The sequence below is a fragment of the Phascolarctos cinereus genome, unplaced genomic scaffold (assembly GCF_003287225.1).
Source record: "Phascolarctos cinereus isolate Bilbo 61053 unplaced genomic scaffold, phaCin_HiC Scaffold_9;HRSCAF=440, whole genome shotgun sequence".
In the NCBI taxonomy this organism is placed as follows: Eukaryota; Metazoa; Chordata; class Mammalia; order Diprotodontia; family Phascolarctidae; genus Phascolarctos; species Phascolarctos cinereus.
The window spans coordinates 187,354,267-187,380,686 of record NW_027556402.1 but is presented as its reverse complement, the minus strand read 5'-3'; the positions used below and the strand labels follow the sequence as shown (position 1 = coordinate 187,380,686).

Below are 26,420 nucleotides of genomic sequence, written 5' to 3'. Positions count from 1 at the left end.
GCTCCCAATATTGGTCTGTGTGTTCCATGGTTGGACAGAGATCTAGTCTCACTCATTTTTATCTCCCCAATAGCATTTGACAGTATCTTGTACCTATTACAAGTTATATGTGTGTGTGGGCACACACGTATACACATGCACGTATATAACATGTGTGCGTGTGTGTATATATATATATATTTTTTGAGCCAATACAAGCATTTAGATAAGTGCAGAGCAGAGAGAAGGTAGAAACTGGATGCAGGCGCTAAAAATGAAGGAAGACAAGCAAAGAGAGGCAAGTTTAATCATCATTATTATTAACAACTCATTGAATGCATGAGAATACTTAACATTTAGTGACAGTCAGCAACAGAGCAGGCATTGTGCAATTTTAACAGGAGAAATATCGATCAACAGCGCCAGTGGGATGGCCTGAACAAGATCTAGTCTATGCATCTAATTAAAAAGAACAGTTAATGCCTTAACGGATTGAACTGCCGTTCACAGAACCATCATTTTACAGAGGTAAAGGATCTAGGGCACATGAAGTAGTTCAGCTCCACTGGTTGAGGAAACCGAGGCTTAAATCAGCGATTGTCAGACTAAAAACCAAATCTCCTGACTTTTAGTACAGCAGCTTTTTGATCACACCAATTATGTAAATACACAGTGTAACAAATCTAATCACAGATTTTGAGTCTGAAGGCAATGTATCCTAGGATCCGTTCTCATTACATCAATTATGTGAATACACAGTGTAACAAATCTCCTAATCACAGATTCTGAGTCTGAAGGCAATGTAATCCAAACCCTTCATTTTTATAGATGTAAAAATTGAGACCCAGAGAGATGTGACTGAAGTCAGAGTTTGAAATCATGGAGATTGTTAATAATAATAATAATAATAATCACAGCTCTCAGAGCTAGATGAGACCTCATGTGATCATCTCGTCCACTCTCCTGCCTTTGGACAGGCCAGGTATTATCCCCGTTTTTATGGTTCTCAATAATTAATAAGTGGAGTTATCACATCAATCTTTACAATAAACAACCACCTTTGAGATGGTGAACAAACACGGAAGCATGTTTACTTCATAGGAGGCTGTCATTACGATAGCATTCTATTTTATTAAAGCACAAAACCACTGTACAAGAAGAGAGGCTTCTATATGATTTCCATTAGAATACAAATCTCCATTTTCAGAAAAAAATAGTTTACATCACAGTGACTGTCAAACCATCATCTGACCAAGGCTTTTCATGCAGGTTCCACGGAGTGGACTAGAGGAGCCCCATGGTTCATCCCATGGGGAAGATTGCTAGAATCATTGACTTCACATAAGATGGAACAATTACTACACAAGAGATGATCTGTGAAACAATAACCCAACAAGTAATTATTACCTTAACCAATAAGCACTGGAGAGAGAAAGTGTGGTCACTCATGGCAACACCAGACAGAACAGACACGAGCCATCCCAGCACACAGAAACTTAGTGTTGGAGGGGGCCAAGAACCCTTTTGATAAGGAATTTTACAATCTCAGGGCTGAAATAGATCTCTTAGATTATCTAGTCCAAAATCTTCCCATCCTAAAATATGTACATCTTCTGTTAACCTGCCTGGAACCCTCCAGGGATGGGTTCTAGAGCCAGCTTGGTATGATTTTGTTGGGATGGTACTGGCCAATGATCTAAAAATCAAACTTAAGAGGGGGCAGAGTCAAATGTGACATTTTTGTCTTAGCTCCTCCACAATGATCTAACGTCAGACTTGGAGAAGAATCTTTTTTTTTTTTTGAGCCATGTAAATGATAAGAAATTCACTACCTCTGAAGGCAGATTATTGCATTTTTGATAGTTCCAATTATAAAGAAGTCATTCCTCCTATCAGGCTGGAGTCTGCCTTCCTTTCGTCCACTGAATCTTCTGCCCTGTATGGAGTCAAGCAGACCTCCTTAACAGTGCAAAAAGAGAGGGAAACAGAAAATTACCAGCAGCAAGGGAAACAAAGTCACTGAAGTGATCTGGAAAGATTGCAAAAATCCGGAAGTTGCCCGACCTCAGACACTTGACACTTACTGTGTGACCCTGGGCAAGTCACTTAACCCTGACTGCCTCACCAAAAAAAAAAAAAATCCAGATGTTGCAATAGTTGTAAGCAAATTCTAGAACTTTTCAATTTTCAGGCACACCTAAGATCACAAGACCAGCTCACATCATACAGGTCTAGTCCTTGTCCTGAAAGACTCCCCTGTGACCTTGGGAAGGATGATTTTCCTTTTCTGGACCCCTCCTCCATGACAGTCTTGGACTAAATGGTCCTGTACTAGATCTGGATTTCAAAGCTAGAAGGACCCTTCCAGAGTCTAGTCTACATCACCCTCCACCCCCAACAGATGAAGAATCCTGCATCTGCCCAAGATGACAATGGAAATGAATGGCAGAGCTGAAATTCAAACCTACGTTTCCAGCCCAGGAAACTTTCTACTGCCTCACCATCTCTAATGTCTCCGTTGACGCTAATATCCCATGCTTGGCCCCAAAGTAACTGTTTTATTTATGCTGTTAATGCTATTAAGTTTTAAGGTCAGCGAAGGAGCAGTTATGGCGGTGAATATGTGCTTGGGTGGGAGAGAAAGGGATAAAGCATAACAAGAGAGCAAATGAGGCAGAATGTGAGACAAGGGAGATAGAGAAAGAAATTGAGAGCAGGTGATGGAGGCAACTAGTAATAGAGAGAGAATAAGGTAAAAATAGGAGAGGAAGACTGAAAAAGTGAGCCAAAAGCAAAGAAGCAAGAGAGCTAGGAAGTGAGCAAGAGCTAGGTAATCAGCATGAGCAAGAGAGCAAATGAGAGCAAGCAATAGAACCAGGACAGCAAGAGCAAGAGAGCTTGAACAAGTGAACAAGACAGCAAAAGCCAACGAGTGAGAACGAGCGAGCGAGAGAGAGCAAGCTACCAAGCGATCACGAGCAAACAGGAGAGCTAGTACACAAGTGAAAGCTCAGCAAGTGCAAGCGAATGAAAGCAAGTGAGCTGGCAGAACAAATGAGACGTGAGAGCAAGCAGGCTATCAAGGGATCGAGCCGGCAGGTGAGTAAACACTTAGCAAGCGCAAGTGAGCTAGCAAGCGAGACCAAGAGCAAGCAAGCTAGAGTCAGTAGGAGCAAAAGCAGGTGACAGCAAGCCAGGCAGGGGACAAGGTAAAGAAGAAAACAGAACAAGTGAGCAGGAGCAAGCGGGGGAAGCAGCAACCAAGACCTCGGAGAAGTAATCCTATAATATTTTTGGTACAAAGGAAGGAAGTTAGGAAGTGGGAAGAATCTCAAGCAACAAGAAAACTGCACATCAGGCAAAACAGTTCCTTAAACGCCAGATCTGATGATCCAGAAAACCAGAGGGAAGAGCATCCAGGAAGAAGGTGGCTTGGTATAAGTGACGACAGGGCCACCAATGAAGTGTGAAGGTCTCGGCTCAAAATAAGAGTTAGAAGAAAAATTTCCAGCTGTTAAAATACACACACATACACGTACACACATACAGAAGTTGTGCTGGAATCCACATTCTAAGGACCTTAGGAAGTTGGACTGCTTCCATGCTAAACATCACAGGTCCTTGTAGCCCTAGATATCGCCTGCTTGAAACGCTACTGACCAGCTGGGCCGAGCCCTATCTCAGACTGCATGATCAGAAGGGGCAAACAAACCCCAAGGACTTGCAAACAGGACCAAGCCCCTTGCTCCCCTTTGCAAAATGAGAGCCAACATTAGACCACAGATGGAAAGCTGGAAGAGACAAAAACAATCATCCAGCCTAGTTTCCTTATTTCATAGACGATGCCACTGAGGCCCAGACAGGGCAAGTATCCTGCCCAAAGGCACACAGTACAGATCGAGAGCCAGGATTCAAACCCCAATGTTTCTATTAGACAGCCTCACAATCATCTTCTCTTTACAAAGGTGGAAACTGAAATGCAAGAGAATTTAAAAGTCACTGGCCTGCCCCCATTATCATGCTGTTAGCAGACATGGGAGATGGTGTTTAAAATCTGTTTGCTCCTTTTCTATCCAACCTCTTTCCACCACGCCAGCTATCCAGGTTTTTGAGCAAGAGCTGGGGGTGTAGCTTCTAAATGGGATTCTGTTCACCGGGGACACCTTTGTCATATAATAGGAAGGTAGAGGCCTCAAGTGGGGCATTAACTAGGAGAAGGGGTATGTCACACTGTTGTGGAGAAATGAAATGGTCAGGATCACTGCCCCTCCCCATTAGTGGAGGATCAAGTGTGAGAGAAGATAGCAGGATGGAGAAAGGAACCATCTTGCCCCCAGAAATGGATAGCACCTGGGGTGGAGATCTTACCCCTTAAAGGCCTAAAAATACCACTTGACACAAATTTTTTTTGGATAGGCAATGGGATTAAGTGACTTGCCCAGGGTCATATAGCTAGTGTGTGTTACATGTCTTAGGCCGGATTTGAACTGACTCCAGGGCCGGTACTCTATCCACTGGGTCACCTAGCTGCCCCGACATATACATTCTTAAAAGATTTAAACTATCCACTGTTCCTTCACAAAGACACAGTGGGGAAGACTGAATAAGTATTATAACTCACCATGTAGCCATAGCCAAGGAAATTGAAGGAAGGCAATGTGGCACCATGAAGAGAGCTCTGGATTTGGCACCAGGAAGACCTAGGTTCAAAGCCTACCGAAGCCATTTACTGGCACTCTAACCCTGGGCAAATCACTTAACTTCTCGGCCTCAGTTTCTTCATCTGTAAAATGAGAATTGGTCCCTTCCATCTCTAAATCTATGACCCTATGAGCAGTTAATTACCTTGCCAAGAATCACCCAGCTAAGATGATACAGAATGAAACATCTAGTCGGATACTTTCATTTTACAGAGCAGGAAAAGAGACCCTTGAGAAGGGAAATGACTTCTCTTAGGCAAGTTAGTCAGCAGCAAAGGAAGAACCAGAAATCCAGGCCTTAAGAGTCCAGGGCTGTCTTGGCTCCAATCTGGTCAGGAAGAGATTTCTTTAGAGATCTTGATAAATTCCCCTTGCCATGTTCTTATGCCTTAAACAAACAAAAAACCCCTCAAGCATGACAACAGACTACAAAGCTATTTTTAATAAACTTTTTTTTTTAGGCAATTGTGGTTAAGTGACTTTTCTAGGGTCACACAGCTAGTAAATGTCAAGTGTTTGGTCTGAGTCCACATTTGAACTCAGATCCTCCTAACTTCAGGGCTGGCTCTCTATCTACTGCGCCACCTAGCTGCCCCTGATAAACATTTATTAAACTACAGGCTCCTCTTAAGACTCGACAACAGCTTTGACTGCATTTTTACAATACGGTATTAACAAATGTAAGCAGGGCCATGCGGACGCCTGTGTTGGGCAGTGCCCTGGAAATGTAGACTGGTGATCTGATTACCTGGCAACGGTAGGGGGTGAATGAAGCTGAATTAAGCAGCAGCAGCAGCAACTCACTGCTTCTGGGGAAAAGGGAAGTGCTGAGGCGGGTGATGGCAAAGGATGTTTTTAGGAAAATGAACCGCCTCTCTTTCCATGATGCTGAAAACAGTAAGTTAAGACACAGCATCCCTTTCAAAAGTGCCCTTCAAAAAAAAGATGGGTAGAGGGGCTTTAAAGCAAAGGGAAAGTTCTTTATTTCTGCTCAGACAACGAAACGCAGGGCGGGGTGTGCTGAGGGTTGTTGAGACCTGCCCAGCACCAGTTTGCAGGGACAGCTGTGTTTGCTCACCTGTCCCATCCCCTTTAACAGCACAAAGCTCTGAAAAGCTTGGTTCTTGGCAAAAGGTCTTCTCTCAAAAAGGACTTCCTAATTCCAAAGAGTCTACCAGGTGAGAAGGGAATATCACGGGGACACTCACTCGTGCCTGTTGTCATATTAAATACAAAAGGCAACAGACTACCTAAGTCTCCTGGACTTTAAAAGAGAGGATACAGTTATGTAAAATGACCATTCCTTAGGCCTGCCCTTGAGGATTAATTTAAGAGCAAACACAGACCACAGAATTAACTGGAAAAAACCTTAGAGATAATGTAATTCAATCCCCCTTTCACAGAAAACCAAACTGAGACCAAGCAGAAGGACTGATTCACCATTCGTCACAAAAGCTAACAAAATCCTATCTGAGAACTATCTACTATAGTACATTTCTTTTTGAGTGAGAAAAGTGATTTGTAAACCATGAGGGGCTGCAGGAACGTGAATTATTATTTAAGCAGGTGTGGAGTAAGTCAAACAATCTCTCCTTTATACCATAACATGTCTTTCCTTATAGACAGAACAGAGGGGCCCTTAGAGGTTACCTAACCCCAACCCCCTTTTCTTTCCCCAAAAAGATGAAGAAATTGAGGCATGAGATTAAATGACTTGCCCAGTTAATAAGCGGCAGGGCTGGGATTCTAACTCCTGTCCTAGGGCCCCAAATTTAACGCTCCAGTCATTTGGTCACACCCATATCGGATCATCCAAGGGAGCAGATGCACTCAATAAAGACAGATTTTCAAGTTCTGGCAGGAAGGTGAGCTGTCTGTGAGGATTCACAGGAAACCACGCAGGGCTGCAAAAAGCCAAGACTCACTGTTTTTTTGCTGATGCCTTTAGACTAAGCCTGGGGCTTGCTGGGCAGCTTCAATCTTGTGTTCACAGTCAGGAAGAGGGAAAGGCTTAGTATGTATCCGGGGAAGCAGCCTTAGGAAGAGGAGACACTGCTTTCCTACAGCAGAAAGAATGATAACCTGGGAAGAAGAGACCTGGGAGAAAGTGCCAGCTCTGTTACTGTGACCTTGAGCCTCTCCTCTCTGGGGTCTTAGCTTTTCCCTCTCTGTAAAATAACTCACATTGCTACAGGATCTTAAAGGTTTAGAAAGTATTTTCCTTATATCCATGCTTTCAGCTGTGTAGGAAACAGGCTTAGAGTGACCTGCTTACAGTCACGCTCTTAAGTCCTTGGGCCATGATATGAAGCCAGGTCACCAGAGGCCAAGCCATTCTACCACACTGCATCTGCTGTAAAATAAGGGGCAAAGTGTGTGTGTTAAGTGATAATCTCTAGGTCTCCTTCAGCTCTGATGTTTTTACATCCTATGACTCATCCTAGAGCCTCAGTTTTCTGAGTTTACATTTATTAAGGAACTACAAGAGAAAGGTGATGGCTGGGAGATGGACCAAGAAAGCTTTGAAGCTTCTTGGTGACAAAAGTATAAACATTTTCCATTTTGTAAGAAACTAAATTCTCCATCCCCCCTCCACCCCATTTTTGTGTGTGGGTGTTAGAGGGCTACCATAGGACAAATCTTTCTCTTAAGAGTATCTGGTCCCCCTCACTGCAATACAATTATTCCTAACAGGAACCTGAAATGAGATGAAACCAAATTCAGCAGCTGAAAAAGATTCATTTCTTAAAAGCCAGGTTCTGCCTTTGAACCCAGGCCTGTTCTACCATATCGCAAGGGGGCATGGAATGATGGAAAGAATGCAGAAGCAGGAGTTGGAAAAGCTGGGTTCCAATATTTGCTCTGACACTTAGCTCTGTGGCCCTGGGCAACTCACAGTGAGCTTGACTTTCCCATCTATTAAACAGGGATAGTAAACTGTCCCACCTAGCTGATAATCATGTTGGCAGGACAAACGTGTTGAGATTAAAGTGCTTCATAGTTAAAACCATTTTCTTTACGATAAAGTCATGGATTGACCTTGCAAAATTACAGTTACGAGGAACTTTTGACAATATCTACTCCAACCCCGTATTTTCCAAATAAGGGAACTTGGTCATCACACAGCTAGTTAGTGTCAGAGGCAAAACTAGAACTTGGGCTACTCCTAGCCCTTCGGTCTGCAATACTCCAAGGAGAACAGCATCAGGTGTGGGTTAGAAAGGCCCAGTTCCATCCTTCATTGCTGCCTTGACATGAAGCTAGCAACATACAGTGCAGAAAGAGACAATTTCTCATTCATTCCCAACACCACAGTCTTAGCTCAAACTCTGCCCACCCAACTGCAGGAATTTATCCACATTTCACATTTGTATTTCTCACACAATTAAAAAAATAAAATTAAATGAAATTCCGAGTCATGGTGCTTTATACTTACTTTAATTTCTGCACTGAAAAAGAAAAAAGAGGTGAAAATTACCATTGGTTAGCTTACAGTGATTTCACCTTTGTGCCCTCAAAGAAAAAGGCAAAGGAAAGACATTGAAATGGGGACCAGCACTCGCGCAGTCCAAAAGATAACAAGGTTTCTAAAAATCCAAAGACGGCGCCATTATCATCAACAGGCAACAGTTTAAGTACATAGGAAAAAAAAATACCACGTTTGCATCTTTAAAGTGAAGCACAAAACCTGATGTGAAATACACAAAACATTTATTAACGTAAATACATTAATTTACGTATGTACCCCATCTGCGAAGGAGGGAGGAATTCTGAGGCAACGCTTAGGTGCAGGCTATCTCAGCCACCAGATTAGCACCCTGGCCAAGTCTGGATCACAACAAATACTCACGAGGAGAGTCAGTACAGAAATGTTCTGTAAATTGGGGAGCAGAAACATGAGAAGTCTGCTCTCATGGAGTCAGAACACCAGCGTATCTGTTTAGCTGGGCAGATAAGATAGTACTGAGAAAGAGCGCTCCCCTTTCAAAACTGAGGCCTCGTGGGGTTGCTGTTCCTTCTGGAATGTTCAGCACAATAAAGTTAGGGTTTTTGTCTGTTATTCACTCCCCCCTCCCCAAGCTCCAGATATAATGTAAGTGCCTCTTTTTTTCTTTTCTTTTCTTTTTTTTAATGTGCAAACTGTTATTGGCTAAAGCTTTCGAAATACATTAACAGATATGAACACCCTGTAAAGATAGGAGGATAATGATTAATTCATAGTACCCCCTCCCCGTCCTCTTCTTCCACAATTGGGGCGGGGGGGGGGACTGGGAGGTGGAGGCGGCAGGAAGGGAAGCATTACAGAAATAAAGGACATGTCCCGCTGAAGTAATTCTAAGTCCCTGATTCGGTCCTTCCAAAGAGAGGGCTTGGTGGCTGGGGGTCCCTAGTAGGAGATTGTCCACTCTTTGACAGAGGCGTCGTGGGAGGTTGTGACCAGCGTGTGTTCATCCAGCCAAGCCAAACTGCTGACGTGATGTAACCTATGGGCATCTAGGAAAAGCAGAACCTTGTTTTAGGGGAGGAAGCACACACAAAAGGCCAGACTGCTAAGCCTGTACTGATTTTGTTTAGGGATGATGGCAGCTTACATTTCTCTAGCGTCCCATTCAAGGCTTAGAAGGCACTTTCTCATAGCAAACCTGGGAGGAAGATCATACGATGACTTATCCTCATAAAATGGGGGATTTAAATGATATGGGGATGGATGTTTGTGTGGAGTATTAAATAAGTATATTCTAAAGTGCTTTGTAAACCTCCCAGCACTAGCTACGTATAGAAATGCTAAGGATTATTATTATAAAGGAGTTTCTCTTGGCTTGCAAACATTAAGTGAGATTACAGTCAATATTTGACAATCTGGGTTTCACTGGTCTCCATCTTTTGACAGAGACTGCAACTCATCTCTTTGAGAGCAGTCTTAGCGAGATCAAATAACTTGACCACGGTCACATAGTATCAGATGGGATTTGAACCCAGATATCATTGACATGAAGTCCAGAACTCTACCTATCAGGCCACACACTATTGTACCCTTATAATCACTGAAATTGGAGCAAAAAGACGTATGAGTCCTGGTTAAACTCACTAATTCTGTGACTCCTGACAAGTACCTTTATGAACTTGTACTACTACCTTACAAGGTTGTTATGAGGAAAGTGTTTCATACACCTCAAACTGCCATAGAAATGTGAACTAATTTTCTATACTCAAGAAAATCAAATCAATTCCATTCTGTACCACCACCACCATTTTGTATAACTGCTTAAGTCACGTTTCTTTGTCCGAGTTAAGTTCAGAAGTCTAGTCTTCCTGTAAACCACTGTTCTTAAGTCAAGGAGACCTGTTATCTCTGTACCAATAGCCGCTCTTGCAAAAATACAGGTGGACACAGTCAGCTTGCCCTAGCAACAAGAAGAGTATCTCATCCCTTCCACCAACAGAAACTTAATCCTTCATCCTGTCTATGTGCTGTTCTATTTTTATCCACTTTCCCTCAACTCTAAGAAATCTTATAAACCCCACTTGGGGTTCTTTTGGTTTGCCAGAATCCCCTTTTATTGGTAATTGCTAACCTTACCAATAAAATGAACATACTCAGAACTTTGATGCCTCGGTTGTCTTTAATTTCAATTGTTATAATAGATAAGCCAGCTAGGAGGACACTTTATTTTTGCCTTAAAGAGTTAATGTATAAGACCTTATGACATGCATATCTGTTAAGTCTGGAGAGTTATGGTAATGAGCCAGTGTTAACATCTAATTACTATATGGAATTCCAGAATGTATTTTTTTTACTTAATTTTTAATGACTGATTTTTATACCAAGATGAGTTTTAACTTGAGAAGAGAAGAAAAGGATGTTGAGGGATTTTTTTTTGAAAGCCCTAGTAAACTTTTTTATTGCTGTTATTGCAACAACATGAAAGAAACAATAACTGTTTCTAGCTTTAAGTTATAATTAGCGAAATTTGCGATTTGAGGTAAAAATGTCTGAATTATCATTAAGTCAGTAATCCACTATTCAAGGGAAAAGTCATGAGTTGCTCAAAAAGAGTGTGATATGAGAACTGCTGCAGATGGATGTCTGTTTCTGGGAAAATTGAGGAGATGACCTTGGCTTGAGGAAGGTAGGAGCCTCCTGACTCAGTTTCTCTACTGTGTTATTTCCTTTTTTTGAACAGTACTGTTTCCCATCTGGTTAATCCTGAGCCTAGCTATGATACCCTGTGAATAAGACGGAATTTCATTGCATGACTGGCTGTTCCAAATAGAAACTATGACTCTTACTTGAAATCAAACAGAACTAGAGATGCTTTATCCTCTGTTGAAATCATTCTGTGCCCGCAGGCTTATGCCGAGATGATCAATCTTGATACGGTCACACTATGTCCTACCTTCTTCCTTTCACAGCAAATCACTCTAACGATGGCAGGTAAAGTTATAAATTTTTAAAATAAATAAATCTTGTTGCTGCAATACTCCAACACCTCTGCACTGGTATAATAGGATGCAAGAATAAAAGATCTTACTATTTTCAATCTAAATTTCTAGGCAATTTCATCCTAAGCAACTAAGTAAATGAGTTCTTGGGTTTGCTACTCACTCGCTAATAGTTATGATATGGGGATAATATCCTCCTAAGGGGGAGGGGAGGAGAGGGAATTAAGACAAAGTGCAAAAATCTTCTAATAAGACAAAGAATCAAAAAAAATTTTTTTAATTTAAATGGAGTAGTAAACTTTGAGAAAACAGGATCAGACTGTTTTCTCTTAGAACTAGAATATATAAATATATATATTTAGCTTCCAAATGTTTCTAATGGGATAAGTTCTAAAAATTAGGTTAAGAGATCTATATGTAAAATTACATTATAATTGTGAAGAGTGAAATTACTTTCCTATTTGAAGTATCTGCTTGATAATTTTAAGAGACAAAATAGTCCATTTTACCAGTTAGGGCCTCACAGATTCTTTTTAATATTCATCCTTCAGAGGGCAGCTAGGTGATGCAGTGGATAGAGCTTCAGCTTTGATGTCAGGAGGACCTGAGTTCAAATCTGGCCTCAGACACTTGACACTTACTAGCTGTGTGACTCCGGGCAAGTCACTTAACCCCACTGCCTAACTAAAACAAAACAAAATATTCATCCTTCAGCTGGTTGTTGGCAATGACTATATCAGGTACAGGGTTTAGGATGGGTGGGGAATCTGTGGCCTCGAGGCCACATGTGGCCCTCTAGGTCCTGAAGTGCAACCCTCCTACTGAATCCACACTTCTTAGAACGAATTCCCTTAATAAAAAAATTTGTTCTGTAAAACTTGGACTCAGTCAAAAGGCTGCACCCCAGGACATAGATCATGACAGAAATGGCAAGTGACATGTAACAACTGAAATTCTCTGAAGTTTCAGGTGAACTATGGGTTCTTGATTTTATATTCTCCTTACAGCTCTATTGTTAATAAGTTCAGAATCATAAAACTTGAGCTGGTTTTTACCACATGAGCTCGTTATTGGAAAAGCAAATTTAGGAGGTGATGCTAAATTGTACTGAGTAGTCTTGTTAACTGGCAGACTGAAGCAAAATTACCTAGGATTCTCTGCAAGTGATTTGGAACCAGAGAAGCAAATATATTTAGGAGAAGGCCCCCCCCTTCAGAGATGCCCTGACAATGAGGCCTGTTCCAGAATGTCCAAAAGAAGATGTTTCCATGGACCAGATGACTACATGGGACATGTGGGATTTAAGATGAAAGGAGCTGATTAAACGGACATTAGGAGGCGTTACCAGGATACAAGGAAACTTGATGTTAGTTAATACTGATGAACACTATCATGTGACTATGGCTTTTTGTTTCATGGTGTCTATGGCTGCTGAGTTTTCTTGGCTACTTGGTGACATGCAAATCTCCCCTCTCAAATTAGTCCTTGGTGAATCCTCCAAGTATTATGAACCTCTCACTTGAAACTGGGAAGTTGGCTCAGGCCTCAAGTGAATCCATCTCCTCCCTCCAGAATGAGATAGGTTCTATAGCTCAAATGGCTTTGCGAAATTGTATGGTTTTATATATTCTTACTGCAACTCAGGAAAGGGCTTGTGCTATAATTAATCAATCTTGTTCTTACATTAACCAGTCAGGAGAAATTGTGACAAGCCTACATTAAGATCCAATGAACTACAGTAGAAATACAACTATCTCCCCAAAATGACCCCCGGCAGAATGCTTCTTGGTTCATCTGGCTGTGGGCAAATGGCCTATTAGCCACTCTTGGCAAATCAGGGCTCTTACAGTCCTCAGTTCCATTATTCTTTTTAGACTTTGCCTTAGTTGCTGTTAATTCTGTTCTAGACTGGCTCCAGAAAAACTTATGATAATGCACATTGCTGATAATGACTATGTTAAAAATCTATTAATAAGCTTATAAATAAGTGATCCATGGGAGACATGTCTCCCATTGACCAAAGGGGGGAATTGGGAAAATCAAACTGATTTCATTTTGTAATTGATTCTATTCTGTACCAACCACTGATATTTAACTGCTTAAGTTCTGTTTCTTTGTCTCTGAGTGAATCTCAAAAGTTGTCATCCTGTAAATCACTGTTTTACCTGTATGTCAAGGAGCCTCTTTATCTCTATACCACCAGCTTGCAAAGATGCAAGGGAACACAATCAGCCTGCCCTAGTGACAAGTAAGAAAATCTCATCCCTTCCTCCAACAGAAACTAGATTAGATGACTCAATCCCTTGCCCTGCCTACATAGTATTCTATTTTTATCCACTTTCTCTAAACTCTAAGAACCCCACCTGCGGATCTTTTGGCTTGCTGAGGAGCTAGTGACCCTTTTTATTGATAACTGCTAGCCTTACCAATAAATTGGACATGCACAGAACTTGATGCCTCAGTTTACCTTAATTTCAATCAATACACCACAATGAGGTATCAAAGGGCAGCTTCACGGGTACGAGAACTTCCTGTAGGATAATAGCCCACCTAGCTCCCTCTCTCCATCACTTGCTATACACCTCGCTTTTAGCCCAAGAATCACTATGCCCCAAACTCAGGGAGACATGCCAGAGTCAGCTTGTATTGGCATGAGATTTGATTGTTAAATTTTCAACATGAGCATTTACACCTCAGAAATCACCAAATGCTACAACTCAGGACTGATGTTTTGTCAATTTATCCAAATATAATAGTGATGACATGTTAATAATGAATAAAGTTAAAAAAGTGTCTCGAATATGTTTGTTTGTACTTTTTAAAAAGAAATGGTTGTTAACTGCTTGCCAGTATACCCCTGCCCCCACTACATTTGAGACCCCATTGTTGGGTATCTCTGTTGACTGTACACAAATTACCTGGGATCTTGACTCTCGTTTCCGGGTCACTCAGGGTCCAAACATAGACCATCATGTCCATGCCCCCTGAAGCAAAATGTTCATTGTCTGGTGACCAGGCAACACAGACGATTTTTGCGTGATGTCCATAAAAAACGTTGTTCTCCTACACAAGACAAAATAAAATTACACGTGCTTGCATCAAAGGTGTCTGTGCTTCCCATAAGGGTCCTGGGTCCTAAAAGTTTTAAATACACACATGGGCCTGAACAGGCAATCACTGCCCTTCTCCAAACAGGCTCCAAGATCGATAAAATATTTTTTCCAATATATTTTTTATTTCATTAAATACTTCCCAATTACATGTAAAAAAGTTTTTAACATTCACTTTTTTAAGTTTTGAGTTCCAAATTTTCCTTTCTCCACCCTTGGGAAGGCAAAGCTTGATAATTCCTAAGCACCTTAGCATCCACCATTCAGTCAGGGTGAAGGCATCTTTAAGAACTACATGAGAAAGTCAAAATGGATACCCACTACGGCAGATAATCTTGGCCACTCTCAGATATAACTGCCTGTTGAAAGGACCCAAGAGATCATCTAGTCTTAGCTCGTTATTCTACAAAGTAGCCAAGGTCTTAGTGACTTGCCCATGGTCACACAGCTAATGGGCTTCAGGGAAGGGATCTGAACCCTGGTCCTCTGTTTCCAAAATCACAGCCCTTCACATAATGACAAAGAAGGTGGAAAGAACAACTCACGAAAAGAGGATCCCGTTTCTCTCTTTTTTTGTGTGAGGCAATTGAGGTTAAGTGACTTGCTCAGGGTCACACAGCTGGTAAGTTTCAAGTGTCTGAGGCTGGATTTGAACTCAGGTCCCCCTAATTTCAAGGCCTGAGCTCTGTCTACTGTGCCACTTAGCTGCCCCTCAACCTGTCTCTTCTTAGTGATAGAGGAAAGAACTGTCACTTAGAAAACCATGCACAGGACTTGACCATATCCTAGAAAATCTCAAAGCCATAATTGACCAATTTGGAATGTAGCACAGCTTGGATACAGGATTTTGGTAGCCATACTCATCTGGTCCAACCTTTGGGTTAACAGAGAAAACACTGGCTTTGTAGTCAAGGGACCCAGGGTCAAAACCTAGCATTGCTCATTATATACCTATGTGACCATGGGCACGTCATCACTCCTTTGGGCCTTGAATGCTCCACCTACAAAATGTGGAGACCGAGATAACCTGTAAGGCCCTTTTCCAACTCTGATATTCCAGGATCCTATCCAATTATCTGGAAGCTGTGTTGTAAGAAGGATTTTGCTTATTATATGTCACTGATATCACCAGAATACCCAGTACTATTATCATAGTATCATTATCTATAGTATCAAAATATAGTACTTATTATAAAATTACTTCCCTCATAGCACTAACTGGTATACAAAGGTTATGCTCCTGACAATACTAGCAAGAAATCTTTTCCTAAGTGGAACTGTGCCTATCTCTACAGGCTCATGCTATCCTCTCTGGGACCAGCATGGGCATTTGGAAGGGATAGGTTTTCATTGTGTGTACCAAATTTCAGCACTGGCTTTCCCACTGAGTAACAGAGTTTAAACGACCCCTTAGGAGCACTGAATTCAAATTCTCTCATTTTGTGGATGTGCAAAATAAAGCCCAGGGAAGAAGTGAATTACCTAAAGTCATACAATATCAAAACAAGTCCATGATTCCTAATTCAGGGCTCTCCTTTCCCACTTTTTCCACATTGCCTCCCTGTTCTTTAATTGTCTCATAACTATATATATATTATATCTCTCTGTTCCTGGAGGATAGGAGACTGATCTCCTATGGACTGCTAGACATTCATTTACTCAACCACCAGACACTTACGTGTCTTCTGTATGCAATACACTGAGCTGGGTTTCAGGGGAGACAGATAAATAAGAAATAAGTCTCCAAACTCCAAGGGTTTATGATCTAGTAGGGGAAAGATTCATTCAAGAAACAGTTAATAGAGGCTTCTTTTGTACTGGGCAAGATGCTGTGGGGAAAAATGATCAAAGACCAAAGATATATTCTCCACACTGCAAGACCATAAGATCCGGGGTGGTGGGGCGTATCATTTGATTCAGAAACATTTCTGAAAGTCTCTTTTGTGCCGAGTACTGAGCTAGGTGTTTTGTGGGGGAAAACAATCCTTTTCCAGCAAACTCCAGGGGGAGATAAACAACGTTTACATGTCGATATAATGCAAAGAAGAAGAACTTACAAAGAAGTACAAGTGCTAAGACAGGATGAAACAGAGAACAGGTGCTAAATAACTGCTGAATTCATTAGACTATGGCCACAGTACTGATCAAAGCCACCAGCCAAAGAACTGAACCTGTAACCAGAGCCTCAAAACCAACTGACTACAGGATGAATCCACATCCTGGAGTTTCAAAGGATATTGTACCTGTCCTCCTGCATTGGAGGAAGTAGACTATGCCAACACCGTCTGTTTTCAGCACTTGGGAAAGGGGGAAAAGAAAGGCCATCCCCATTCGCCATCCCTTACCGAGTAACCATCAGCCACACTGAAGACTGTGACCACTTTACTGGCGTCACAGACAGCAAGGAAAGCACCATCGTAGGAGTAGGCCAGATCTGTCACGGGCCCCTTGGCTTCGAGAAGCTTATCTTCGTGTTTCAATGTCGTTCCTTGGATTGAATACAAACGGACGTTCCCATCCTAAAGATGAGTTAACAGAGAGGATGGTAATGAATAAAGCATAACCAGAAAATGATTCCCTACTCCGGACTGGGTGAAGTTGGAGGAAGAGGAGAGTAGGGCAAAGAAAAATGGGGCTGGAATCCTAAAAGCAGTCAAGTTCAGTGGGAGACCGAGCCCTATGGTATATATGTTGACCTTAGACTGGCAGATAATCAGAGAGTTCTGGTTTCTGTTGCTCTGCAGTTTACAAGACATTTTTCTCACAACAACCCAATGAGGTTAAGTCACTAAGGCACTATTCCTATTTTATAGTTAAGGAAGTGACTTCCAAGGTCATAATAACAAGAGTAAGCATTAATAGCGCACTTCAGAACTATTATCTCATTAGATCCTCATGAGAACCCTGGGGAAGGACTGTTACCTCTGTTGAGGAAACTGAGATAGAGACATGGGAAGCTGATATTAGAGATACAGGTTGAGTGATTTGGCCAGGGTCACTCAGCTAAGTATCTGAGGCTGGATTTGAACCCAGGTCATCCAGGTTTTAGTGCTTGATACACTGTGCCATTTAGATGTCTTACCGGTAAAATGGAGACTAGAACCCAGGTATTCCAACTTGGTCGTGGACTTGGCTTCTAGTTATCAGCAACGAAAGAAAGCCAAGCCAAACACATGTACATAGAGCCTGGTCAAAAGAAGTCCATAGGCTGTAGTCTACCTTGCCCCCCTGGTTTGTGGCAAACAGTTAAAGACAATTCTCTCCTTAAGACAGTTAAACAAAAGGAATGTGCCTATCTCTTTACAGGAAAGAAACACCAGCCAGAAGAACAGGTTTTAGAAATGTCTTAGCCAGGGAGGTGGCTTTCAGTCCACTATCCACCTTATCGAAGCAGTATGGGAACGTTTTCATTACCTGACTCACCTGCTGTTTCATTAACTGAAATGAGAACATAGATGCAATGTTCTAAAAGTCCAAGTTTATTATTTTCTCCAACTAAGACACACAACGGGGCTGTTTACTGTTTTCACAGCGGGGATCCATCTCCTATGATTGCTAGACATTCACTTATTAAGCCACCAGATGCTATATATTCATTCTCACTTTTCCCCAGTGACAAAGACCATTCCCCCACAACCTGGAATGTTACCACTGCACCTACCTCAATCCTACTCATCCCTTAAGACATCTTGATGGCTTCCCTCCTTCATGAAGGACTCTTCCAGCCTAAAATTCTCCCTTTTCTGAAACCCTCCTGTACTGGCTGGACCACATGGTGCTCCAATTCTGCTAGCTTCCTTCTCTTCATCTGGACAAAGAGCTCTCCATGTATGCCTTTGGGCACCCCCTTCCCCTATCATGTAGCACGTAAGTGGTACTCAACCGATGCCAGTTGCAGAGAAAAATGAGAAGGGAACAGAGGCTTGGCAAATTACAATCCAAAATATGTGATAAGCTCTTTGGGCCAGAGTAAGTAGTTCAAAGAAGTTTTTCAGAACATAAGAAGTATGTAAGGAGTAATAAAGGAGTAATCTTATATGTTGTTATACAAAGGAATACGGCCAAAGTATATTAAATCCCAGGAATTTAGATTCAGAACGATTCCCATTATTAATCAAGCCAGAAGCTTACTTACCTCTACTAAGCATATCAATGTTATAAACAAGATTGCCAGGAGTGGGGGAAATGACTAAACTGTTTATAACAACTGTACTTTTAAAAAGGCACCTCAAGAGTCTTTCTTTAAAGTACCAGCAGTTGGCCTGCCGGTATGTGTGTACTCGATGCTTAGCTGTTCATTAATACCAACTCAGGTACAAGGCCCCAGCACCTCATTAGCTTTAATCTTTTGCTGAAGTTAACGCTGGAAATAAAATTGCATTTCTTTAAAAAGACAAATTTAGAGTTTTAATTCCCCCATCCAATTTAATCTGATGGATCATAGGATTTTACTCCCTTTCCTGAACATAATCGACATTCACCCTAATTCTCTGTCCATTATGTTGCAGAGGTGACCTTAAGTGCTGAAAGGCTGGGCCAGCCCAACCCAAGCTCTGGCAGATCCTATGTGAAGGTGGAAAGGCTCTAGGCAGAGACTGACCTTCATTCAAAGGCCAGCCTCCCTGAGTTCAGAGAGGCTCCCCAAAAGAGGGTTGGTTGGTGACCATGGGATACAAGGGTTCTGGCCAGGAAACTACCAAGGGTGTCATCTATATCCAAATCACACAAAGGAAATCAGAGGCTAATAACAGCATCTACTTCCCATGGTTGCTGTGAGGAACAAATGAGATGGTGAATGTGAAGAGCTTAGCACAGTGCCTGGCACCCAGTAAATGCTATATAAATGCTAGCTACTATCATTATTACCTGTAACATCTTTCTTAAATACTGCCCTGTCAACAAGCACTGACTAAGCTCTTACAATGTGCCAAGGCACTGTGCTAGGCACTGGGGATATTTTAGAAAGGGCAGAAGATTGTAAGGCGACAGACGATCAAGGTAAACAAAGACTCCTACTGCTCCGCCCACAGCTGCAGTGCTTCCTGACGGGTGCACAGCTACAACTTCTGGTTCGTAGCCGGGATCATCGATACTGAAACATTTCTTCTGATCCTTCATCAAGACAATCTACAGGAAAAAAGAAACATGAAGTTAAAGTATCTTCAATTTATTTCCAACTGAATCCAACCACAAGGTCAATGGTCAGAAAAACCTAAATCTCCCTTACAAATCTATGCCAACCCTTTCTGTATTCCTGAAAGGAGTCTCTAGAACCCAGGAAACTGATTCCAAGTCCACCTATTCCACTTCCCTCCACTGCCCCTTAAGGAACTGCTCACCAATCAACCAGTACTTACTGAGCGCCTACTACAAGATAGGCACTGTGGCCAGGTGCTGGGGATACAGAAAGCAAAAGTGACACAAATCTAGCTGGCAAGCAGGATCTTCTTCTACCTTCAAAGAACTAAGGAGTAGAACCCTCAGCAACCCCTAAACCCACAAAGACGCAACCCAGAAACATGGTGGAATACAAAGAGAACTGGGCTGAGAACCAGGAGGCTTGGGTTCGAGTCTTGGTTCTGTTACTTACTGCCTTTGTGACCTAATCAGTTACTTCTCCTTTCCGGGCCTGCTGCTGCTTCTTCTTATCAACTACTGACATATACAGAAGGCTTTTAAGTTTTCAAAGCACTTCATACACGACCTCATCCATGCCTCATGACAACTCCAAGGTGGACACGTTAGGTATTGCTAATGCTATTCCACAGATGAGAAAATCTGATGCTCAGATAGGTTCCCTGAGAAACCTACCTTTGAGGACTGCATAATGACTCAGTCTTAAAAATGTAATGTTATCTATATTTTATTGTATTTTATTTTTGTCAAATATTTCCCAATTACATTTTAATCTGTTTTCAGAACATGCTGGGGAACATTGTGCTTGGTAACTCCGGGGTACGTGACTGTGGTCACCTGGCTAGTGAGGTTCAGATTCAAGATTTGAACCTAGCTTTTCCCAATTTCAAATCCACCGTTCAGCCTATGTCACACTGCTCTGATCTGTACATTAATATGAAAGGCCTGGACTAGCCCAGTGGTTCTTAACCTGGGGGAGTTCATTAAGGTAAAAAAAAATTATAACTTTGGCAACCTAGCTGGCTTCCTAATTTGTATTTTATTTTATGCATTTAAAAGTATTTTTCTGAGGTGGTGTCCATGATCTTAAGAACCCCCTGGACTTGATGATTTTTATGGTACCCTCCCTGGCTCTAACATTCTATGTTCCTATTTAAAAAAAGTATAAAACACATGTATAATGTATGTATGATTACAAGCACTTCATCTCCTTTAATGACAGAACTTGAGCCTAAATGTCTTTCCTCAGCTCATGTCTCAGTGGTGCCCTCCCTGAATGTAAATTAGATCTGTTACACATACCCAACAGTTATTGGTAGGCATGCTGCAGTGCACCCGTCATTCTGCGAGCATGGTGCATCTTCATACTTGCCTTGGGATTTAGCACAGTCACTGTATAAAGCAGAGGGTGTGGGTGGGTGGGGGTGTGTGTGTGTGTGTGTGTGTGTGTGTGTGTGTGTGTGCACGCGCGCACACACAGATTAATAAAGTGAAAACCATGTATAAAATGGAGTTAGTTTAATGTGACAATCAGGAGAACCAAGCAGATTCTATCTTGTGAACTCTGACACTCCATCTTGTGCTACCATATATATTCTCTTTCACTTGGTTCTTTTTCTGCTATTCATTCACAGGAAATCATACTATATAAGCCATTTATTATTTCATAAATGCAGGTGGATACATCAATCTTTCCACTTTAAGAACAGAAGACCCTGAAACCTACTTGTCCTCCTCCCAACTCTACTGAAACTCATTCTTTCCTCCTCCTAACGGAAAGACCCCAATTTTTCCTCCCACTAGAAACCAGATTACCTAATTTCATACCCTGGTTAATTGCTTTATTATAATTAATTGGTCTTGATTGTTTTTATGTGTAAAAATCTTCTTCACTCTCTATTCAGGGTCTTTGGACTGACTGAGGAGTCCACTGACCCATTTATTTTGACTGCCTAGTTAATAAATTACTTTTGCTCAGATTGTGTCATCAGCTATTATTAACCAGCACAGTATGTGTATCTTGCTCTATACTATGACTGTGCTAAATCTTAAGGAAAGCATGAAGATGATTAGTGTGCATGTATGTGTATATTCCTGCTCTATGGCCATAACAGTGCTAAATACGCATACGTGTGCTATTATATAAATGTGATACATATGTGTGTATATACATACACATACACACATACACATGTGTATGCATATGTGTACATGTGAGTGTATATACGTGCCCACTCTCGTGAATTTGTCTTCCTAAAAGCCAGTTACATAAGCGGTTTTCCCCACCAACTATGAAATGGAAACCACCCTCAAATTGCTGTGTTCTTTTACTGGGAGGAGGGAGTAGTGCCTTAAGATTCCAGGCTGCTCAATTTAAATGACCTCCAAGTATCAAGGTTTTCTAAAGTGTTCATGGCTCATTCAGGGGCAATGCTGACCAAAAGCCCAAACTGATAAACCAGTTCAATTCTTCGGGCTGAATAAGGTACCAGCTGCCTTTCCTCTCCACCTTGCCTCTCACTAAACAGGACTTCAGAGTCGGAAGACCTACTCTAACCCATAACTGGAGAAAGAGGACCCATGTATAGCACACGATAGATAGGCATCTAACCTTTCCCTGAAATTCTCTAGTAAGGGCAAACCCACAGGAGCAAACTCCACTTTTGGAAGGCTCTAATTTTTAGGGAGTTTTTCCTTAAATAGAGCTGATATTTTCCTAGAATAAGTGGCAGGGCTAGGGTTTGAATTCAGGTTGGCCAACTACAAATCCAATACTCTTCCCTCCTCCTCCTCCTCCTCCTCCACACTTGCCCTGTAACAGTATCTGCTTCAGAGGGGAAAATCCAGCCTAAGGTGACTTGGACTCCATTCAAAGGGCCTTAGAACAGGGGTTTCCAACCTTTTTTTTGGTATTTGCGCCCCTGAACTTTCAGTTAATGCTCTACACATTCACTCAACATGAAAGGAATACTTTACCAAGTACATAAATTAGATTCCTTTTGAACCACTCTTAGCAACACTGAGGTGTACATATTAAACAGTGTTTTTGCAACTTCATTGGCTGAAAATCAATTTTTAAAAATATAATTAAATCAAAGTTAATTTAAATTTAATAATATTTATACACACACACGTGTTAAGATAAGTATGTGTGTGTGTCTGTGTGTGTGCGTGCGTGCACAGACATTTTCCTTGTTCCCCATGGGGTGCACACAACCTAGTTTGTAAACCCTTGCTTTAGAATACCTAAGAATACAATGGCTTTACCTTTTGGACAGTCACACACACATACACAGACAGACACCCACACACTTTGATATGCTCCTTTCCAAAGGAAGGAATCCCTGTTGAAAAGACCCCTGAGCTAGGACTTACCTGTCCAATACATACAACTACTGCATAGCCTCCAGGCCCAACTGCTACACATTTTGGTTGAACGTCCAGCTTTACTACAGTCTGTCCACTGTGAAAAACAGGAAGGAGAAAACAGTTTTAAAGCCACTCTGTGTTGCCACTTAAATCTTTTGTTATTACAGTTCACACTCTTGAAAATCCAAGGAAAACTTACTACAGTAAGGCTTCATAATTAACTGCAAAATGGGGGAATAATTTAGTTTAATTAGGTTGATCATGGTGACCCTATAAAGCATAGGCATGAATGATAAGAACAGGGGACACCATGAGAAATTTATCCACCCATACACAGAAATCATCACCAAGACTTAATTTTTCAGCAGAACTGTGCAGTGACAGTAATGTGCTTAGAAATCGCCTTAGGGTTACACGGTTACACTGTTACACGTAGGCAAGTCTTTGAGGAGGAAGGTAACTGATTTGATGTGTCAGGGACTTGGAAGCCTTTTCTTTTCCTCCTGGCTAAAATTCCCTTAAAAAAAAAATCTGACCTAATTTTAAGATAGTTAGAGGTAGTGACCCAAGTATGAATCAAAAGGACAGGGTTAACAAAAAGTAAAAAACACAAACCAAAATTCCACATATATAATCCTGATTCCTCTTCAATAAGGCTAAAATAAAAACAGCTATTCCAAATCGTAATGTTCCTAGGGTATCAAGTCATGAACTTGACATTCCTGCAACTATTCTTTAAGAAAACAGGAGCCAACCATCATGAATCCTCTCATCTCTTTTACATCTCTGCTATTTCCTTTATCTCGGCTCTCTGACCAGGAGGTGGCCCTGCACATCGTGAAGGTCAGCCCCTTCCCCAGCAGCTTATTCCAGCTATATCACCGCCCCCCACAATCTTCAAACAACCCCTGAGTGCCTGCTCCTTTCCTACTACCTCTAACCATAATCGGGTCTTGAAAAAAAGAAAGCTTTTCTCTTATTTTTAAGCATATCCTACTTTTAGAATTCCTTGTAGCAAGACTAAAACCTGCCTCTTTGTCATGTACATTTTTTATGTGACAATCCCTTCAAAACCTTGAAGTTACCACGTCTCCTCCCCATAAAGTCTTTTCTTTAGGTTAAATATCTACCATCCCTTCAGCACATCATCACATTGCATGGTCACCAGCCCCCTTTGCTTGTCCTTCCTAAACCACAGCACCCCAAATTGAACTCCAGAGTATAGTGGGACTACTTTGTCCTCCGCCTCTTCATTTCTGTCTTTTCTGGATCTGTGATCCCGTCTATGTAGAGAGCTCCTGTTACAGGACTTTCTCTCCTAATGCAGCCAGGCATCTTCTCTGCAATTGATAGTTTTAGAGAACTCACTGGGGTGCTGAGAAGTGATTTGTCCAAGGTCACACGGCCACTGGGTGCCAGAGATAGGAAGGGCTGTCCTTGCTTCAAGGCCAACTCCATCCTCTCAACTCTCCATGTCTCACATCTGTCTTCTATCACTTAGAATAAGGGTCAGCAAACCATGGCCTGCAATTTTGCTGCCTGCTTTTATATGATCAACAAGCTCACCATGTCATTTAAAAAAATGTTTTTTAAATTTTAATCTAAAAATCATTCTTAGATCAGCGGGTGTTCAAAAGCAGGCAGCGGGCTGCACTTGGCTCTGGGGTCGTAGTTCGCTGATCCCTGACTTTGTCAATGACTCATCTGTGATTACAGTCTTTGTTTCTGGTCATTCAATCATTATATAAATTACACAGATATGAAGCCTTTCTTTTGTTAATGTTCCAACCCATGATTTTCTCCTGCATTAGACATATGTATATTTGTGTGTATACTTGCGTACATCTATATGTGTATATACACACATATATGTATTGCACACGTATGTTTATATGCATGCATGGTACAGATAGGTGTTTAATGGTTGACTGTATTTGTGAGTGTACGTGTATGCGTGTGTACACACACATCTATTATATTTTCTTGAGTAGAGCATAAACTTCATCAGGTCTGGGACTATTCTTTTCTGTCTGAGTCTAAATGTCCCTCAAACTTGGGACAGTTCCTTACACATAGTTCTAGATACCAAAGACTCACATTCCTGTGGGGTAGCTAGGTGACACAGTGAACACAGTGCCATGCCTGGAATCAGGAAGACTCATTTTCCTGAGTTCAAATATGGCCTCAGATACTAGCTGTGTGACCCTGGGCATGTCACTTAACCCTGCCTCAGTTTCCTCATCTGTAAAATGAGCTGGAAAATGGCAAACCACTCCAGTATCTTTGCCAAGAAAATGCCAGATGAGGTCACAGCAAGTCAGACACGACTAAAACAACTGACCACCAACAACACTTAACACATTTCCTTACACATGGTTCTAGATGCCAAAGAGACCCACGCACCTGTAGTCCCTCTGGATAAGGTTGGTATAACGCACTGTATCATCCATGCTGCAGCTGACAAGCTGACCTGCCTCATCCACAGTCATCCTGGATACCTGATTGGTGTGTCCTTTCCCAGCAAAGGAATTATTTTCCCCAGTCTCAGAATCCCAATAATGTGAGAAGTAGGATTAAGGGAAAAAACAAGGTTAAACCATTGATTTGAGAGGAGAGTATCAGAGAATCCATTCCACTGACTCTTTCCAAGGCAGTGCCTGGTTAGCAGTATCTTGCATTTTACAACTGGAGGCCTGGTCCAAAGATGTTGGCAAGATAGAGAACCAAGTTAAATACAAGCCCTGCTACTGACTGCTCACCAATCCTGCTCTTGCCGTTTGTTGCCAAGGGGCAAAATACTGCTAAGTCTGCAAATTCATTCCCTCTTACTCACCAATTCGCGGTGGTGGTATTAACATAGAAGCAAACTTGGAACAAGAGGGAAATTTCTGGCAGACTACAGGTGAAGCTTTAGCATGTGATTTGGGCAAGTAATTTCAACTCTCCAACCCTCACCCCTACACTTTACAAGCTGAACAAATGAGGTTGGAGGTAGAAGGGGTTCAATGACTCCCAAGGTGACTCAGCTACAGCTGAGACTGAAACCAAGCTCTGATTCCAGTTCTAGGGCTTGTCCCATTATATCACATAACAGCCACCTAGATAACCTGGCAAGATGCTGCCCCCTCTTCACTTTGGGGACACGAAATTCCTTTAATGCAGACAAAACAGTAGCAATATTGGAACTCAAGAAATCAGTTCAGCTTCAAAAGGATATTAATGTGTCCATCGTGGCTCCCAGAATAGATGTATGATTTACCACCATTTTTATGAACCGTCAAGCACTGGATTGATTTACTGTGGCCCTGTAAAGGAAGAAATAGGGCCAGAGTAAGCTGAGCTGTGAACATTATCGGCTAGTCTTCTTTCTTTCCAAATTAATTTTTTTGGGGAGGGAAGAGGAGGGAATGGACACATCCCAGGAAAGCAATTTCTCCTGAATGCGTTCCAAAAACCACTGCCCTGTTCTTGGCATTTTATACACAAAAGGCTCTAATGTCAATGGCTTAGAGGCATGCCTAGAAGGCAGTCCTACAATGAAGCACTGTTACACTGTAGCAGTCTCGAAATTTGAGGAGCTACTGGCCAGAGAACTGACCAGCTGGGCCAAATCAGATTTTTAGCAGGTCTATTTGTCAACTCAAAGACTCTCATACAAAACCATTAGGTCACTTAATTTCCA

The 26,420-nt window shown here is 41.7% G+C and overlaps 1 protein-coding gene across 1 annotated transcript in view; it reads right to left on the bottom strand.

The window, feature by feature from the left end:
* Positions 1-268: 268 nt before the first annotated feature.
* Positions 269-26,420, bottom strand: part of WDR1 (WD repeat domain 1) — a 65,988-nt gene continuing 39,836 nt past the window's right edge. The window contains exons 9-15 of the mRNA XM_020992083.2: positions 25,956-26,043; positions 25,142-25,298; positions 22,745-22,832; positions 19,250-19,360; positions 16,579-16,752; positions 14,042-14,186; positions 269-9,173 (exon numbers count right to left, since the gene is read on the bottom strand). Coding sequence (XP_020847742.1) covers positions 9,067-9,173; positions 14,042-14,186; positions 16,579-16,752; positions 19,250-19,360; positions 22,745-22,832; positions 25,142-25,298; positions 25,956-26,043 — 870 coding nt within the window. The 3' untranslated portion in view covers positions 269-9,066. The remainder of the gene's footprint in view (positions 9,174-14,041; positions 14,187-16,578; positions 16,753-19,249; positions 19,361-22,744; positions 22,833-25,141; positions 25,299-25,955; positions 26,044-26,420) is intronic.